The sequence below is a fragment of the Lycium ferocissimum genome, chromosome 3, assembly GCF_029784015.1.
Source record: "Lycium ferocissimum isolate CSIRO_LF1 chromosome 3, AGI_CSIRO_Lferr_CH_V1, whole genome shotgun sequence".
NCBI classification, from domain to species: Eukaryota; Viridiplantae; Streptophyta; class Magnoliopsida; order Solanales; family Solanaceae; genus Lycium; species Lycium ferocissimum.
Genome location: NC_081344.1, coordinates 9,248,638 through 9,268,883, shown reverse-complemented (window position 1 = coordinate 9,268,883; position 20,246 = coordinate 9,248,638). Strand labels below are relative to the sequence as shown.

The 20,246-nt window shown below is 35.2% G+C and overlaps 2 protein-coding genes and 1 long non-coding RNA gene across 3 annotated transcripts; 2 read left to right on the top strand and 1 right to left on the bottom strand.

Annotated features, from left to right (window-relative positions):
• LOC132048666 (uncharacterized) lies at window positions 1–2,779 on the top strand. The gene is made up of 4 exons (XM_059439366.1): window positions 1–328; window positions 412–455; window positions 542–847; window positions 2,750–2,779. The coding sequence occupies exons 1-4, from the start codon at window positions 1–3 to the stop codon at window positions 2,777–2,779; spliced, it is 708 nt and encodes a 235-aa protein (XP_059295349.1).
• A 4,999-nt stretch (window positions 2,780–7,778) lies between these two features.
• Window positions 7,779–10,182, top strand: LOC132049610 (splicing factor Cactin-like). The gene has a single exon (XM_059440478.1). It carries the CDS (start codon window positions 7,875–7,877, stop codon window positions 9,843–9,845), a length of 1,971 nt encoding a protein of 656 aa, XP_059296461.1. The 5' UTR covers window positions 7,779–7,874; the 3' UTR covers window positions 9,846–10,182.
• Window positions 10,183–11,663: 1,481 nt separating this feature from the next.
• On the bottom strand, window positions 11,664–12,246 carry LOC132049611 (uncharacterized). Its single transcript, XR_009413128.1, has 3 exons — window positions 12,110–12,246; window positions 11,834–11,942; window positions 11,664–11,796 (listed from the first exon to the last, which is right to left on the bottom strand). It is a non-coding gene; the product is annotated as an uncharacterized LOC132049611 (long non-coding RNA).
• Between the last annotated feature and the right edge of the window lie 8,000 nt (window positions 12,247–20,246).

Here is a 20,246-nt window from a genome sequence, read left to right as displayed (position 1 = left end):
ATGACTGATGAATGCGTCATTGCAAAGGGAATGCAGTTCACATCAAAAAAGATATTGCAACGGGCTGTCAGAATGTATTTTGTAAAGGATATGAGGGAGTTTAAGGTTGATGACTCAAACAGATCAGTATGGAGGCTGATTTGTAGGCGACATACTCAAGGCTATAGGTGGTTGCTTCGGGGAATTGCTAAGCCGGATGGTCTGTGGGAAATCACAAAATTTCACCCGAAGCACACTTGTGATATGGAACAAAGTCGAGCAGATCATTGTAATCTAGATATAAACATGATTGCTCATGTGTTACTTAAACACATTGAGGAAACTCAAGGTAATTTATCTGACCGTTTACATTATATATCTTACAGCAATTAAAATATCATTGTTAAATGTTGTTTGTTTAAACTTATGCAGGATGCCTATCAAAACTTGTATTGGCATGGTCCACTCAAAATATGGTAAAATCATAAGCAAGAGAAAGGGATTTCTCGGGCGTCGACGTGCTTTTGAAACGATTTTTAGAACTTGGGAATCCTCTTTTCAGGCGTTGTCGGGGTATATGGCGACTCTACAACATGCTAATCCTAGCACTGTTGTACAGTGGCGGCTTTTAGAGGGCAGAATTTTCTACTTCGTCTTTTGGGCATTCAAATCAGTTATTGATGGTTTTGCTCACTGCAAGAATGTGATATCGATAGATGGGACCCATGTGTATGGCCGATATGACATTAAGCTCCTAATTGCAGTAGGTATGGATGCCAATGGGTCAATATTCCCTCTTGCTTTCGCAATTGCCGCCAACGAGAGCAACGAGACATGGGGGATGTTCTTGACTCATCTACAAACTCATGTTATTAAGGGTCGTCCGGGCATATGTGTCTATCGGATCGTCATAAAGGCATATTGTACAATATGCGTACTGCAAGGGTGGCGACCTCACATGCTTACCATCGATATTGTTTAAGGCACTTAAAGGCTAATTTGCAAACAAAGTTTGGAAATGGCACTGTAAACAAATTGATGTGGGGGGCTGCGATGCAGCATCAACAAAGAAAATGGGCTGCAAAAATAGAGCTACTTAAGGAAGTGAGTGAAGAGGCATATGTTTGGTTGATGAAATTAGAAGTTGAAAAATGGACTCTTTATGTTGATGGAGGAAGGAGATGGGGCATGCTCACAACGAACAGCTCGGAGTCTTTCAATGTACTCCTCAAATTTGCTCGAGGACTACCTCTCACCGCAATGGTAAGACTAACTTTCAAGCAGGTCGTGGAGCGATTTGCGAATAGGATAAGGCAGGCCATAGCTATATTAGCCGACGAGGGAACATGGATGCCAAAGCCCTATAAAAAAAATGGAGCACTATAAAAGAAAGGCAGAGGGTCACCAAATGACCGAGTATGACGTCGTTCAACGAGTGTATGAAGTTAGAACAGGTTATTGCGACGGCAAAGGAGGAAACAAACATATTGTTACTGAGCGTACACAATCATGCACTTGTGGTAAGTGGCAAACGTACCACATGCCATGTTCTTATGCAGTCAAGTGCTTTGAGAGAATGGCCAGAAATGTAAATGATTATGTCGCGGAGGAATATAAGGTCGTAAAATACCTTAAAGCATATTCCGGCCAATTCGTCCCTTTGGTGATCAAGCTTATTGGCGACCATGCGCTTTTTCTATGATTGCGAACAAGAACCATATCCGTAAATTGGGAAAAAATAAGCTAACCCGTTATCACAATCAAATGGATGTTAGCGAAAAGACTTACTCTCGCAAGTGCTCGACATGTAAGCAATTTGGGTATGATAAGCGTTCATGTGGGCAAAACTCCCGTGGTGGCAGCACATCTGGAAGTAGAAGAGTGTCTAGAACTTGATTTTTTTTTTAAGTCTATTATAATTTAATGATGTATTTCGTTGCTAATTGAATGAAATATTTTTCAATTATTATGAACCTCTCGTATTGGATGAATTATTTTTAAATATTATATTTATTTTTGCACATTCAAAAAGTGTGGATTACACAATACAATAACAAAATAAAAAAGACATAAAAGAATCCGCACCCTATAAAATATGACACTGAAACCTAAATATAACAAGTTTTCAAAAGTACTTCGGAGCACTTTACAACCCCTAAAACGACAATCCAAATGTATATGTGTACTTGATGTAATGAGCTGATATTATTGTACACTAAAAAAATATTAAGTTCTATATAAATTATTTATATTCCGGTGTTTTGAAACGTGACTAATCTTCGGTCAAAGTACGCAAAAAAACCTTAATTTTTGAGTTTGATTTACAAAGAATAAAGGTTGGGTCGGGGGTTTTAGGGAAGGGTTTCACGCACAGATTCTGTGCGTGAAAGGGACAAAATGTAAATGTACACTTTGGCCCTTTCACGCACAGAATCTGTGCGTGAAGCCTAGTTTGGTTCTTTTTTTTTTTTTTAATGGGTTAGTTTGGTTTCAATTTTTTTTTTTTTTTTTTTGTTACAAAAGTGCCGGACTCCATTAGGATTGGTAAGGCAAGGTATAGCCGCCCTAACTTGTATTTATCCTTGTTAAAAAAAATTATTTTCATTATTAAAATAAAAAGGCCGCTAGACACACTGTCCAATAATAAATTCACCCAACAAAAAATGTTGCTTTCTCTCATTTATTTAGCAGTTTAATTTGTAATCTTTTTTCAGACGTTATACAAATTTATCCTATCAATATTATGATGTTCCTTTTTTGTTGTTTGCAGCTTGAACTAGTGGTCGATGATATTAGATGAAACAAGTTGTAAATTTATGAAAGGGCAAAGGGTCAAATTTACCCTTCATCAAAGTTTGGGATTAAATTTGCCCTCCCCGTTAGAATGCTTGATAAATTTGCCCTTATATGGGTGAAATTATGACTCAGACTCCACAACACACAAAAAAAAAGGGACGTCAGATCCACGTAAGCTCCATATAAGCTCTCAACCCCAATTTAATCCCCCCCCCCCCCCGTTCCTCTCTCGAGAAAGAATAAGAGAGAGAGAGAGAGAGAGAGAGAGAGTCATTTCATTGAATACAAAAGCACATAATATAGCAGTGAGATACTTCACATGATGTACCAAGTGAAACTTACGGTTCTTAGTTGTAACTAATTCTAACAGAGGTAGCTTCATGAACTAAACTTAAGTTGGGATCAGAAGTCAGACCACCCATGAGATAGGTGGAGTTACCCAATAAAGCACTCATATTCTGAATGTCAACACTCAGCACAATAGCTTTGGACTCCGCATGACTTCAAGAGATAAAAATTTATAGAATGTTCTAGCACATGTTATTAACCTCTACCCTCCTTAGAAACTTTTGTGAATATACATATATTGGTTTGTATAGACAAACAAGGGGATAATAGTCAAAATACCCCCCAATGTTTGACCAAAATGCCAACTACACACCTAACCTTTTTGTTGGTCCTATTACCCCACTGGACAAATTTTTTCAGTATTAAAATGCCCCTTTTTTGCTGATGTAGCAGAGAACGTGAATACACCGCCCGGTGGCGCGTGATGGCCTTCAAAAATGCATCGACGTGTTTTGGACTCCAACTAAGTCACATATGATGCCACATAGATATATTTAAATTCCCTCCATTTTTACACCCAACTTCTCATTTTTTCTCAATCACGGCCAAACAAGCCCTAAACACAAAACCCATTTTCCTTTCATACCACCACGAGACGGTACCACAATAATCCCGTGGTTTCTTACGATTGCATAGGGAAATTAAAGATCGTCTATGAGTTTGAAGTGTAAGTTGCCAAGTGAAGATTTGGATGTTTTGGTATCCATCTCCATTTTTTTTGTCAAAATAATATCCATTATAAACAAAAATCAACTAAGAAAATCCACATATGATTCCCAACAACTTGTTAAAGAACAACTTTCCACCATAAACGAAAATCTGAAGGAAAAAAAACGAAAAATCTGAAGAAAAAAAAAAGGAAAAATCTGGAAAAAAAAAAAGTTGAAAAATCTAATGTTGTTAAAGAAAATCTGATTGGAAGTTGCTTGTTTGGAGTTGCTACTTGTTGCTTGGTTGGAGTTGTTTAAGCACTAATTCTTTGAGTTGATATTGGGAGAAAATTAAACTCCATTGCTAGGAATTTGGAGAAAGCTATGAAGAACACCAAATGGGTTTATTTAAATTCTTCATTGTTTGATCAAATTAATGGATGAACTTTGTTCTATTAGGTGTTAGGAAGCTTCCTTTCATATTTGGATTTGTTTGGATTAGATTTGAGGAAGTTGGTGTGATTTTTTTTTTTCAACTTCTAATGAAGATGATGATGATGATGATGATGATGATAATGTTGATGAAGATGAAGGAGAATTGGTTATGGGTTTTTGGATCCTTACTAAAAATAGAGTATGGAAAATTGAGAGATTTTTTTTTTTGAGTTGATTTGGTGTGATTTTTTTTTTCCAACTCCTAATGAAGACGATGATGACGTGGCACGTGGGCCAGGCGCGTGTATACAAGCGCCTGTAACGAATTGGGAGTTGTCATATTGGATCGCCACATCGGCAAAAAAGGGTCATTTTGATATCGAAAAAATTTGTTCGGGGGGTAATAGGACCCCCCTTAAAAGGTTACGTGTGTAGTTGGGATTTTGGTCAAACGTTGGGGGGTATTTTGACTATTATCCCGACAAACAAGCATACTTCACACTTAGGGAAGATTAAAAAGGATAAGTAGTGAGTAAAAACAAAGAATTACCTTGCAAGTAACAATTTGGCAATTGCAATTGCTCCTATGATGAAGTGAGGAAACGGGTTACGAGTTAAAATAATTAGGGTTCGGAGCTTATTTGAAGTCTACGTGGATTTGACAGCCTTTGGGAGTTGATCAGTTTGAAAAAAATAAGCAAGCATTAGATTTAACGAATGTAAAATTATATGTTGCATAAAATAATAAGGACTAGAGTTATTGAATGTAGTTTGGATAGAGGAAAAAGAATAAGGATGAAATATTAGAGTAAATTAGCTAAGTTAGGTGATTTTTGCTAGTTTTTAGATATTGAGGATATAAATTATATTTCATGCTTTTTTAGCCAAGCTTATTTTTTTCCCCAAAAGTACATATACATATTTTTTAAATAAGTGCTTATTTTAAAAAAGTGAGGTGTTTGGCCTTTTGGAAGAAAATAAGTGATTTCGGGGAGTAAAGAAAAGCAGCTTTTCAGAAGTTAAAAATATAGCTTTTGCCGAAAAGCACTTTTTTCAAAAATTACTTCTGAGAAAAATATACTTAGAAACACTTTTTAAAAGATTACTCAAACACTAATTACTGCTCAAAAATGATTTTTAAATTAATTGAACAAACACAAACTCTTTTTCGCCAAAAATGTTCTTTTGAAAAGCACTTTTTAAAAATACTTTTAAAAAATATTTTTTAAAAATAAACTAATTTTAGAAGCTTGGCCACATAGGTTATTAAGTTAAACCAACTATTTAGGAGTTCAAATATTTTTCTATTTAAATTGCGGAAATGATGCATCGAGTTTAAATCTGATAAATGTTCGAACTCCAGTAAAGGTATCACAAGTAGTTTCTCGGAATTATTTTATCAATAGTTTAATTTCGCATCAGACAATGTCTAATCATTGATTTGAAATGCTCGTTAACTAAAAACTTAATTAGCGGTGCAAAAAAGGCTGTTTGGTCTATTTCTTCCCCCAGTAACAACATAGCCGACATATGGGCCTATGACACAAGTCCCGCGTTCGTTTTCATCGTCAATCGGGCAATTTGCACGATTGTCCTTATTCGGGTGGTCTTTAATTTTCTCTTCTCAAATTGATGGTTTTTAATTTTTATCCAACGCTAAAAAAAAATTTGAGTTCGGATTTAAATCTCCATTCAGTTAAAAATTAAAAAAGAAAACCTCAATATAGAGTTTAAATTCGCAAAAGGGGGGCAAAAGTTCAAATTTTACCTTAAGATTTAAGACAAAGTTTGCCTCGAACTCTACTTGATCAGGCAGAATTTGATTGCAAACTCTCCCTTATCAGGCAGAGTTTGACTGCAAACTTTACTTAAGGCAGAATTTTGCCTTCAGGCATAATGCAAGGTAGAATTTTGCATTAATGCAATTTTTTTCCCCAATTGAAATTTTACAAAACTCTGCCTTAAGGCCTAATTTTTATCAGAATAGGCCTAATTTTGTTACGAAACTCTACCTTATGATTTTGTTTGATTGAACGGAAATTCAAACCCCAAATCTCATGATATTAGACCCTAACAATTTGAAGGACAATCCGCACAAAAGAATATCATCAATCTGATTATCATTTGCAATTTTGGCCCCTATCTTATACTTGTCTTTAACTTTTGCGCTTCATAACAAATAATAGTTTCATGAAACATAAATTTAAAACTAGTTTGGCCATGAGAATATTCATTTTTCTCCAAAATTTTTTTTTTATTTTATTTGAAAATCAATGTTGGGCCATAAAAATTTCAAATATAATTTGCTGTTGTATTTGAAATTTAGAAGACACCTAAAACACTGCTTCACTTTCAGTCAAACAACCAAATATTCTTTGCAAATAGTATTAGGCTTAATACATACCAACCCTCTTAAGCTTGTCAGTACATTTCCATTTAGATATTTGAGCTAAGTCATGTTCCAATTCAACGCCTCAACTCATAATAAGCTAGACACTTTTGGTCAAAATTTGTTTTTTTTATTTTTTTTTGTTTTGCGTGTGTTCTTGTTTAATTATGCGCAATGACCTTAATAAACCTTAAAACTCCAGACATATTATACTTGAAGCTGATATGTATAATTAAAGAAGATGACACATTTTATGTGATTAACTTAACTACGTAATAGACAAATAAAAACACAAGCGAAAACTTTTCCAAAATTTTAATTTGAAAGTATTTAATTGAAACACTTTATTAGGAGCTGAGATGTTCAATTTGAACAACGATTAGTTCGAATATCTAAATGAAACATTTTAACAGGTTTAATGATTTGACTATATCTTAAACCTAAATATAAACAAACACAACTCTATCTTCAGTTCCAACTTTAATCTAAACAATTTTTTTTAACAAGTTTAATGAACTAACGAGGGAGCCGTTTGGACATGATTTCAAATCATGTTTGGACATGCAATTAAGATTTCTTAAGTTGCAGTTTTTTTATAAACATAAAAATCACACAAGTTGTGAAAACCATTAAAATTTTTCAATTCTTATACAATTTTACCAAATGAGTAAATCATAGTTCATAATAAAATTAATACGCTACTAGAAAGCCTTTCTAAAAAATACAACATCAATTGATTAAACTTTAGTTCAATGAAAAAGAAATCTTAGCACAAATAGTACTGTAACTACTCTTTAATATAATTCTCCCACATGGTACGAATAATTTCTTCATACCGAGCATGCATTTTCCGATCAGATGACTGAGAAGACGTGCAAACATTGTTATTTATGGGTTTTTTTTACAAAATATAAACGTATAAGTCAAATTTTATATTTATATTTTTTGAAATCATGATTTCAAATCTCAAATCATCTTTATCCTAAATCATGCCTTTTTTGGATGATTTGGACTTTTACCTAAAATTAGGATAAAATTACTATGTTCAAATGTTAATTTTATCTCATAAAATAAACGGAAATCGCATGTCCAAATAAATCAAAACACAAGTTGATCTTCCATTCCAACTCTGAAAATTTGACCAAAAGCCTTACTTATATTTCATAAATTGTCTCCGACTGAAAAACATACTAACTTCCATTCCGAAGCCCTTAAAAGGCTAAACTGTGCAATTTCTCATCTGATTATTCGATCTCGCGAATCCCTCCGCCGCCGCAATGGGTTCCTCCGGCAAACGACGCCGCCGATCTTCATCACAATCCTCCGATTCTAACACCGACTCCGAATCCGACTCATCTCCACCACCTAACCGCCGTCACCGCCGTAGCAAAACCCTAGACCGCCGCCGCAGCAGATCGAGAAATCACGACAGTAGTAGCGATAGCCACGATGACGAACGAGAGCCAAAGAAGACAAAAAAGACGAAAATCACTGATGAAGAGATAGCTTTATATTTAGCTAAAAAAGCACAAAAAAAGGCAATGAAAGTAGCTAAGAAGTTGAAATCAACTCAGAAACAAGTTTCCGGTTACTCTAACGATTCAAATCCATTCGGAGATTCAAATCTTAACGAAAATTTCGTGTGGCGTAAGAAAATCGAACGTGACGTTACACGTGGCGTACCACTGGATAACTTCTCTATAAAGGCTGAGAAACAAAGGCAAAAAGAAAGAATGGCTGAAATTGAAAAGGTTAAGAAAAGGAGAGAAGAAAGGGCTATTGAAAAAGCCCAAAGAGAAGAGGAATTACAGTTATTAGCCCGAGAACGGGCCCGGGCTGAGTTTCAAGATTGGGAGAAGAAAGAAGAAGAGTTTCATTTTGATCAGAGCAAAGTTAGGACCGAAATTAGACTTAAACAGGGTAGGGTTAAGCCTATTGATGTACTTATTAAGCAATTAGAACCGAATGGTGAGTTTGATGTGGAGATAGAAGAGCCTTATGTTGTGTTTAAAGGTTTGGGTATTAAAGAAATGGAAGAATTAAAAGAGGATATTAAGTTGCATATTGATTTAGATAGGGAAACGCCGTTGCATACACAGTATTGGGAAGCGCTTTTAGTGGTTTGTAATTGGGAATTAGGTGAAGCTAAGAAAAGGGAAGCAATGGATAAAGCGCGAGTAAGGGGTGAGGAATTACCGGGTGAATTAGAAGAGAGGGGATTGCATTCGAGTATTGAAACGGATGTTAAGTCGTTGTTGGAAGGGAAAGGGTATGGTGAGTTAGAAGCATTGCAGTTGCAGATCGAGTCACAAATGAGGTCTGGTACTGCTAAGGTGGTGGAGTATTGGGAAGCTGTTCTTAAACGGCTTCAGATTTATAAGGCTAAGGCTTGTTTGAGGGAAATTCACGCGAAAATGCTGCGTAAGTATCTTGAGCATCTTGAGAAACCATTGGAGAGAGGTGATGTAGAGGTGGAAGAAGAGACATTGAGGATTAATGAGGAAGACGTGGATCATGAGCAAAATGATGCTCGAGCTATGTCTCCGGAACCGTTCTTGAATGAGGAGGCTAAGGAGAAAGAGGAGGAGGAGGAAGAAGAGGATGATGATGCAGGTTCTTATTCGCCTGTGTTAATGCACGGGGATGATAAAGAAGAAGCAGTTGATCCTGAAGAGGACAGGGCAATACTCGAGAGGAAACGTATGGCTGTTTTGGAAGAGAGACGTGCCCAAGATAAGGTTTTACCACCACCAACTCCTGCGGAAGACAACTTTGAGAAGAAGGTTTCTAAAAGTATGGGAGCAATGGAGGAAGGGGATGCAGTATTTGGCTCAAATGACGAAATTAATCTTGATTCGCAGGTGTACTGGTGGCATGACAAGTATAGGCCAAGGAAACCAAAGTATTTCAATCGTGTTCATACTGGTTATGAATGGAACAAGTATAATCAAACTCATTATGATCATGACAACCCACCTCCAAAGATTGTGCAAGGATACAAATTCAATATCTTTTATCCTGATCTTGTTGACAAAGCAAGAGCTCCAACTTATGTCATAGAGAAGGATGGAGATAGTGCTGATACTTGCATCATAAAATTCCATGCTGGACCTCCTTATGAGGATATAGCTTTCCGAATTGTTAACAGAGAATGGGAGTACTCCCATAAAAAGGGGTTCAAGTGCATATTCGACCGAGGAATTCTGCATTTGTACTTTAACTTCAAACGTCACCGATACCGTCGTTGATGAGCCTCGAGAAGCACATAGGTTGTTGCAAAGCTCAGCGTTTTGTTATTTATTTCTTGTTTATGTATTTGTTAGGCCCGCTTGTATGTGATGTTCATTCATGAAGGAAGAATTATGTCAACTGGCTCTAAAGTGTGTGATACAAATCCGGAGTTCTTCTGATTAACTTATGCTAATGCTGAAGTGGAGTCACTGTTGGCTGAAAGGTTAGCCTTTTCAGTCTTCCTTGTATTAGTTTGCATACACTGTAACTTACGTTAAGCTAATGATTTCCATTTCCTCCAATATTTTGAGCTGCAGTCTGATAAATTTAGAGAGATATGAATGTCTTGGTAGAGATGAACCATCAGAATTTACAATTGCTTAGACCCCTTTTTATTTTTTGGCATTGGCGTGTTTAAAGAATAGGTATTTATTCTGATTGAAATGAGCTTTGAACATGTCTAGGTGCCCCGTTCGGGATGGGCCATTCCTACTTGATTGTTTCATTGAAGGTCTATGGTCATTAAATATGAAAAGCAGCAAAGTCTTAGCCTTCATTTTTCATTAGATGGTTGTGCATCTAACATGCATATGATAACAACAAATTTATACTGTGTATCTCAGGGGAAAAAGGAAAAATTAGATGGGTGCAAATTAAGCAGCTATAGGAGTACTATATGCGATGGGATCTCTGGTTTTGAACTAATGTTGGTTCATTACATCTAACTTCACTTATTTACTTGTCAACTTAAAAAAGGAAAAAAGAACTAGTATATTTAATTTCCGATATCAGTCTTATTCTTCCAATTTCTTCAAGCAAAGAGGAACAAGTAATAGCTTACATCAACCTTCCTTTTCCTACCCCTCTTAAAGAAGATAGGCAGGGAGTGAAGAGAGGAAAAATTGGTATATTGGTTTAGATTACAATGACAAATTTGAGCAAGGAATGGTGCAGTACAATGTTCATTTTCTTCTGTCCACCTTCCGATGACATGACAGATATGATTCAGTAATGCAAGCAAAACGCCTTTAACTTTTTTAACAATGGGAAGAAAACTACAAGTAGAAAGAAAGCTGCAATTCATATCAACTGGGAACTAGAATGGTTTCAGATAGCTTTCTACTCACATTGGGCTTGATAGGATTAAAGGAACCAATGAAGCCGGATTTGCAAAGTTGATTTTGTTGTTCCGTTCTGTTTATGGCTTAAGAAAGCTATCAAATTTTCATTCTTCTTTTTTGACAAGGAAAAAAAAAAAAAAAAAGAACGAAAATGGATAGCTTTCTTAAGCTACAAACACTCTCCATGACCTTAACTACCATACAGCAATCTTCTTCGTCAATATAACTTACTTCTCTGTAAAAGTGCATGTCTTCACTGTGTTTATTAATCGGATCCACCGGTTGGGCCTTCCTCTGCCTTTTTCTTTAAAAGACTCTAGACCACCCTTTGATCCTCCAGCTCAGATAGCCTCTAATGTTTCCGCACAAGATTTCTATTCTAAGATCACCTGGACAAAACTTTAGATATCCGCCTTTTCTATCATAGTTGCGCTAAACCATTAGGGACCCAGATAATTAGGAGTGCTCCTCATCTGGTCAATTAGCTTGGGAAGCCCAAATCAGAGAGCTTAGTGTTGTACTGTCATGCAGGGGTAATGTTATGGGGTTAAATATCCAATGCAGAATATTTGGTCTGTAGACTTCGTGAAGGTGAGCTAATCCTTTGCTTTGTCTTAAATAGTCTTCTTCCTGCATTTCCGATCAAGAGTGAGCTCTTTACTACCAAGGCAGATCCATTTGTTTAGTGATTATTGCTCATTAACACAGACTAGAAGCCTGTTAGATTTCCCAGCTGAGAATCCAATTAACTATACCAAGTTGACATGATGTATACTGCCAATGGTTTCGACCTCATTTAGGAGTGATTTTTGAATTGGCCTAGCCCATATAGGCATTTCACTGCCACCTTTGTGGTTTCTCAAAATATAAAATTTCACTGCCACCTTTGTGCCTTCATTCAAGGACCCTTCAAAAACTGATTGAGATCCTCCTTCACCAAGCTTCTTGCTGAGGTTCCATGTTGCAGTTTAGGGAAGTTCCTTTAATTAACCCCTATTGTAGCACAATTTAGGTGCTTTTTCCCTCTCTCAGCAGCTAGTTCAGCGTTAGCCTGTACTTCTACGAACAAAGAGGAATTAACAGAGTCTGGTCTTTACACATATTGTCGTGTTTCTGATTCTGCACCAAATGTGAAATAGTCCATGTCTTGAAGCTCCAACAATCTATGATTCTTTGAAAACATTACAAGTCAGCTGTGTGTTCTCAGAACAACCAAGATTGGGCTACCTGTTGTTTATGTGTCTAAGATAGCTTCTTGGGTTAGAGCTTGATTTGGAACAAATAAGCTGTCCATTTGAACAAAATCCATGTCTTCCACATACCCTGGGGTGATACCTCTCACCATAAGAACCTCTCGGAACATCATCCGACTCTGCTTCACTGGTTTTTCCATTTCTGCACACTCCTAATTGCCCATAGACTGGTTTCTAATATTTAGCTGAGGACGTGGCAGAAAAGTAAACAGTATCCTCTGGGTTACTGGAGTCTCTGGAATATCTGAGCAAGCTCCAGTCACCAAATACATAAAGTAGCCTGTGTCTTTACCCCAAATCAATCCTTATACAGTAAGCTTAAAATATGTTTATGGAGGATTTGACTCAAACCTTCGATTAGTCCAGTTTGTTGCTTGGCGTTAGCATCTGTCCAGGTGCTAACTTCAGTCGAGTACATATTTTCCGTAGCTTCTGTCCAGGTGCTAACTTCAGTCAAGTACAAATTTTCCGTAGTATTTGGCAAAAGCTGGTCAGGCCTGTGGAAATGTATCACATACGTGCGGATCTCCCAAACTTAAGCTTATTATTAACCTTGATTTACGCCTGAAGTTACTCAGCTGGAGATATATTGTAGAAACAGGCGATTGCGTATTCTCTAGTCCGAATCAATGCAGTAAACAAACATGCTGGAACTCTTTTGCAGATTGCCTATTTGGCTGAACATATTAGAGAGATAAGGGAGGAAGGCCACCTCAAATTCTCACACTGTTACAGGAAATCTAATGGCACTGCAGACTCGCTAGCTAACTAGAGTTCACCTAGGAAGACTACTACTTTCTTCATGGGGGCTGACACCTTACCTATGAAGAATGGCAGAAATCAGTTCATTTCAGAATTAGGACTACCAAGAAGTCCTTCAAATTTTAGCCATTTCAGTTTTTGGTTCAGTTTAACTGTGCCTTCCACAGACTTTTACATTGGAGCATTTTATTTATGTACCTCACTGTTATGTGCTCCACATCTTTTGACTCAGAGTTGTTTAGTGTAGATTTCTGAATTCCTCACGCAAAGAACTACCCCTTTTTTTTTGTGTGTGTGTGTTGTGTGTGTGGGGGGGCGCACTTTAATATACATGTTGAGGTCGTGCCTAACCTCTCACCATAATGGTGATACAAGTGTAAAAATATAGTAGAAAAAGGTGAAGTGATTCCATATATGGCCATTCTCATTTTTATCTTATTGCACCAAAATCACTTAAAGCTACTTTTTGTAATGAAAAGTTACTCACATTTGCCGTAATTAACAAAAAGTCACTATGAGGAAACAAAAAAAGATTTTTTTTATAACCAAGGGTTGAGGTGGAATGAATAGGATTCTGCCACATTTAACCAGAGGTTATGTTTTTGACATAAAACACATCAAATTTAGAACCTATAATTTTGAAAGTGTAATGAGCACGATATATCACGAAGAGGCTTGATTTTAACTGTCCTAATTTTTCAATCTAGAATGCTTTGGTATGACTTTTTTTTTGTTGGTTTCTCATTGGTGTCCGGTACCCTCATTGGAGTCCAATTGTATTTGGATTCTCGCAGGGTAAGGCCCATTTATGCGGGTGAAGGCGAAGCTTTCTGGGATTTTTTTTTCATATTCGGCGTCAGGAACCTTGCATCTTTAAGGGAGGGACGGCCATCCACTCTACACCACATCTTTTGGTGGTGCTTTGGTATGACTTACGATCACTTATTCACATGCTAATCTTCGAAAAACAAGCTACATTTCTAGCGTAAGACGGAAAGAAAATGATGAAAATTTTAGTCCAAAATTAGGAACATAATTCTCACCTTTAAGTGCTTGGGGGAGGCAAGGGAGATCATGGGAAAAAACGTCAATACTTTATTGAGATATCATGTATTGTAATTATGATTTCCTTTTTCTAGTTGCAACCATGATTATGACATCTTCCATCACCATTGTCATTGACTGATAGTTTTCTTTTAACATTATCTTCAGTCGTTTAAATATCTCGATCTTTTCTGTAATGAAAAAAAAAAACACTACTTTTTCATCTGCTTAAAGCGGAACATTGAGGAAATCATTTGACTGTCACGCGATAGCTGGTTGTGATATTTGATGCCAAGACAAGAAAATAATATAATATAGTAAAGCACAACTTCTTCATCTGCTTAAATAAGAAATACTGCATCCATTTCATTCTATATGATATGTTGAACATGGAATTTAAGAAAGAAAAAAGTTTTAACACATACCAGATTTAATATCAGAACTGGTGGCCGGGCTTATACATGACACAACACCTCGAAGATAAGCAGCAAGATATGGCTTAGACAGTACGATTTAACTGACAGTAAGGCGGCGTGATCATGATGGGGAAGACGGGCACATGAAGAACTAACTCATTGATCAGCACCATCAGTGAGTTTAATAGGTGCTGAGCAGCATACATATATAACTTGAACGTACTGAAAAACCGATGAGTTAGTAATGCACGGGCCCTGCTTCTCCATCTTGCTCAACCCTCACCTTCTCCTTCTACAAGATAATTGGGGGACTTTGAAAATAAGTATATAATTGTTGTTTGATGTTTCAGTGTTGCCATGGAATATATATATATATATATATATATATATATATATATATATATATATATATATATATATATTAAGTCCTACATTTAAAGTTGATGAGCAAAATATAGAGTCACAATGATATATATGTTGTGATACTCTTAAATGGTACAAGGACTTGTCAAAAAAACAGTAGTATATGTTTGGCACAAAGTGGTCATGATCATACCAGGTCGCGAGTCATTTTTAGGCTCGCTTTAACTAACAAAGTAACAATGATTTGGCAGGATGAGTATGACGGTGACATAGAATTGCTCTTATGTTGTAGCCCATGAAGAGCTAATTAAGAAGCAAGTCCAAAGAAGCGATCGATGGCATAAAACAAATTTATTGACTTTGTTCAGTAGTTTGAGACGCACACACAAGGAGCCTACTGATTTGGTAGCAATAGCAATATAATGAGCCAATGATGCTAAATCCGTTATCTGTGTGTTCCGAAGAAGGGTCGGACCAGCCAAGTCTTATGTATGTACGGAGCCTTACCTTATGAAATATCTTCCTAAAGCCTTGATCATGAATTGTCAAAGGGTCCATTCTCGTTGTCATTTTCTTCTTTCGTGTTCGAGTGCGAGGTGATATGGAAGAAATTATTGTGAAACCAATTATTGTTATCATCGTATCCAAGAGAAGGGCCAGGAGATCTTTGTATATATGAAGTGTCCATCTCCGTGATGATCATTATTAGATTTAGGGGAATGTCCTTTGACAAAGATGGAGTCCACACTGCTTTCTCTTTTATGGTTAGTAATGGGGCTATATTTTATAGTTGCCACACAACATGCATCTTCCTAAATTAATGTCATATTCTAAGCTGTTATCGTCCAAATCTCACGACATTCATTTGCAAGAGTCACCTTAAGAAGGCAAGTAAAAATGTTTGTGGCAAGTAGGAAGAATTGAAACAGAACTTACTTAATTAGGTGCATTGTGGCCCTTTTTTTTACAAAAGAAGAGCTCTTATAAATATAAGTTCAATTTCGGTTGCATATATCTTTTTGAGATTATTATAAGCACCTTTTGAGTCACAAAATTTTGTGTCCTGCAACTATTGAGAAGATGTTCATTCAGGATATCAAGTTAGCTAGCAGCAATCTTGTGGAGTCCCACGTAGGCTATTTAGGGATGAGAAGGTTCCTTTTTATGATATTTGCGCAATCTTCATTACACGCAAGGTCTATCTTCTTATCCTGATATCAAAATCAGGCCCACTACAATTCTTAGTTGGGAAAATGACCTAATAATACTATTTAAGATTTTATATTACAAAAAATAAGAATATTTTTTCTTATTTACAAAATATACCAACAAAATTACAAAGTATATCAGATTTGGGGTTCATGCATACCCACAATTTTGGGCTTTTTTAAAGGAAGAAAATCTGATTTTAATTGTGGGCTTAACTTTAGGATAGTTACCAATCTTTTTTTTTGTGTGGATTGCCCTTCATTTGGGTTGGTCTTTAAGTTTTAAACATTTCGAATTGGTGGTGCTTAGTTTGCGCGCTAGGGACCCCTTGGTCACGGGTTCGAATCCCTGCTCAGTGAAAATTTAAATTTCTTTTCGCAAGGCAGAAGTTGTAAAAAAAGGCAGAGTTTCTGTCTTAAGGCGAACTTCGTGGGGGCGAATTTGGCGAAATGGCGGGAATTTTGCAAATTCTACCCTGCCGGTGCCCTCGGCAATTTCGCCTTAAGGCAAAATTTGCAAATGCGCCTCTCGCCTTTTTTTCCGAACTTATGCCTTGCGAATTTTTTTTTTTAATTTTCGCTGAGTGGATTTGAAACCAGTGGCCTGTGCCCTGTCTGATGGCGGTAAAAAAAACCATTTTTTGAAGAGCTTAAAGACCACCCCGTAATAAGGGCATTCCTTCTAATTGCCCGTTACCAATCAAATTCTTCTTTTTTTTAAAAAAAAAAAAAAAGATTTTTCTCTCTCTCTCTCCCTTTTTGATAGACACCATTTCCAAACCTAAAATTCATCTTCTCTCATAGTATAAATTTTCAAACCAATATTACAAATTTGATTATTGACTCGTGTACTAATTGTATATAAAAATTGGTTGTATCGTTTTGAGATATGTGTAATCATTGTGTGTTTGAAATCTGTATAAATTATATAAATTTGAAATCTGTATAAATTATATAAATTGTAGTTTTCAAAAAGTTGAAAACTAATATATATATATATATATATATATATATATATATATGAAATGTGTATGGAATCTGCTACATATCATTTTTTAGATATATGCGGCACAGTGTACATGAAATGAGAATAAATTCGATATGAATTAGTCTTAAAAATATTGAAAACTACTATGTGTATGAAATGTGTATGGAATCTGGTTTGTATCATTCAGTAAACTTATTATACATATTACTTTCTCATAATCTATACATACTTTGATTAGATACTTTATCATAATCAAAATGTAAATACAACTTTTATACATATTTCATACATAAAAATTATATCGAATTTATATAATAATACATATTGCATACAAAAATTTATACATATTTATTTTCTGATGTACGAACTTTGTATGGAATCTGGTTTGTATCAATTACAAATTTATTATATACTTCGATTAGATTTTATTCAATTTATATGTACTTTATCATAATCAAAATATACATACAATTTTTATACATATTTCATATATAAATATTATAATGAATTTCTACAGTTATACATATTGCATACAAAAATTATACATATATGTTTTTTGGTGTATGAACTTTGTGCATAAAAATTACCGATTAGAATGGATTTTTTGAGTAAAAGTTGAAGAAAATCATGGAACAATATCTCTTAATTTTGAATAGAGAGAGAAAAGTGGATGAAACAAGGGAGCAAAAGTTAGAGAAAATCAGGGAATACTATCTATTAATTTTGAATGGAGAGAAAAAAGTGGATAAAATAAGAGAAACCGTTTCTTACCTTATTTAATGTGTTTTATTTGCTTCTTTTTAATTTACCTGATTTGTATAAAATTTGTAAAAAATTTATTGATATATTTTGTAAACTGAAAAGTATCGTCATGTTGTGTAAATATACCCTCTTACAATGTACATATATGTTTTTTGCCCTTCTTAGTTTACCCTATATTGAGCCCCGTATTATATTACCTTTTTTTGCCCGGATTGCCCTTCATTTGGAGTGGTCTTTAATTTTTGCACTTCAAATTGGTGGTCTTTAAGTTTTACCCCTCGCCTAACACCCCGAGGTTGTGGGTTCGAACTCCAGCTCAGTTAAAAAAAAATCGTAAGGTAGAATTTGGGCGCGCGGGGAATTTCTACCCGCGAGAATTTGCGTGAGCGAGTACGCACAATGCCGTGTAAATTATGCACGGCAAAATTTAAAGAATAGCCATTTTGAGGGGTAAAAATTAAATACCACCCACAGCGAAGGGCAATCTTGCAAATTGCCCCTTATATTATCCACGCTCTAGTTGGCGGATTCAGACATGTGAGGAAGTTGAATTTTCACATACTATTTGGGAATGTGATCTTTATATGGTCATTGGGCAAATCAAACCTCATGAGTTGACTTTTGGGTTGAGTTAGGATCAATGTCCAATATTTTCTTATCTAATAACAACCTAAAGACTTGAAAGACCTATTTTCCTTAGCCACTCAAAGTTCCTAGTTTTTTGTTTTAGTTTTCCACTAGGTTCGACACCAGCTTTCGACCCTATAGATTTAGATTTGAGCCGGAAAGTTTCAGTTTCGAGAACTAAGTATTCTACAAAAGTGACTTCATTCCTAGAGTACGAATTCGAGGCCTTTAAGGAATAAAGCACCCTATGTTGTATATATTCGGGGAATACAATTACATATAAGCACCCTATGTTGATCAATTTTTACTATTTTAATCTTAATATTTTTTAATTTTCAAAATATCTTTTCCAAATAAAATCATTAGCTTCCTCTCTACCCCATAAAGTCTATATATATATATACCATTCCTCCTTTTCTTTCATATTATTTTTTTGGTGAAAATTAAGATATTTTAATCAATTGCTAACAACAAATTAACTTATCAACACCTTTTCACTAAATAGAGAGGTTAAAAAACACACCCCAAGTATCACTTTTTTTTGAGTTTCCTACCTGAATTATCAGGTGTGAGAGTTTTTTACCTAAACTATCACCAATTATTTTGCAAAATATAGCTCAACTATCAGTTGTTCGCTTTTTCTACCTAAACTATCACCAACTAGTTTGCAAAACACCCCTCAAAATTGTTACTAAATATAACACCTTTTTACTAAATATAACAATGCCTATTGTTAATTTCAACATGTCTACATAAATATGTAATTATTTACATATAAAATTAATTTAATACTTAAAAACTTTTCAATATTTACAGTCAACCAATTCAAATAGGCTCATCTTGACGATGTCAGATGACTATATTGTTGTTCTTTTCTCCCGATCGAGAATAAAAAACCCCGTAATCCGTCCTGACTACTGGTTGACTTAGCAGAATAATGAAAAATTTAATAGGTAGGTCGGTTTGTTGTGCTATCTAACTTACTTAAAATAAGTTTAAATCAAAGGAAAGTACCACCACATTGAAAGTTCGGACCAGTTCACTCTCTTCTTATTCTTGCTGTAAACGGGGTAATTAAGATGAAATAAAGAAGCAAAGCTGATCACAAAAGTAACTTTTGCATTTCAAGATAATCTACCAAGTCATCTTAATGCATAGTTGTTTATTATCACATTATCACTCCCATTATAAAAAACATTTTGGTGTTCCGTGCCAATTCAAAATCATACAAACAAATTAAAACGGAGGGAGCAATAACTTTTTCTATTAATTTTTATTAACTTATAATAGTAATTTTTATTTTCCTCTTAATAACATATTTTTTTCATAATATAAATCAATTTAAATATTTAAGATCTTAATTAACGTTCAAAAATATATTAATAAGTGTTAAAACTTTTTTTTTCCTCAAATTTATTATCTAATAAAACATTAACACGGAGAAAAACTAGCAAACATCATGTATGGTCATAGGCGGAACTAGTATTTAAAATTCTAAAAATACAATTTATTAAATCTATGATAAGTTATAAATACGTGCATTTTACAATACAAATATGTCGCTTAAACCTAAGCTACTGAATTATAACCGCATCATCCATTTTGATAACGATGAATATTGTCCCGCGTATACACCCGCAAGAATAGATTGGCATCTTATCACAAATACTATATTCAGTGGCGGATCCAGGATTTTCATCCAGGGTGTTAAAAAAAAAAAGAAGCTAAATATACACTGTAATTTTTTGCCGAAGGTGTTTAAAAGTTAATATATACACATAAATATAAAAAATTTACCCTATATATACACTGTAATTTTTTTGACGGGTGTAAATCCGCCCCTGACTATACTCATACGCGTTGCCATTGCCGAC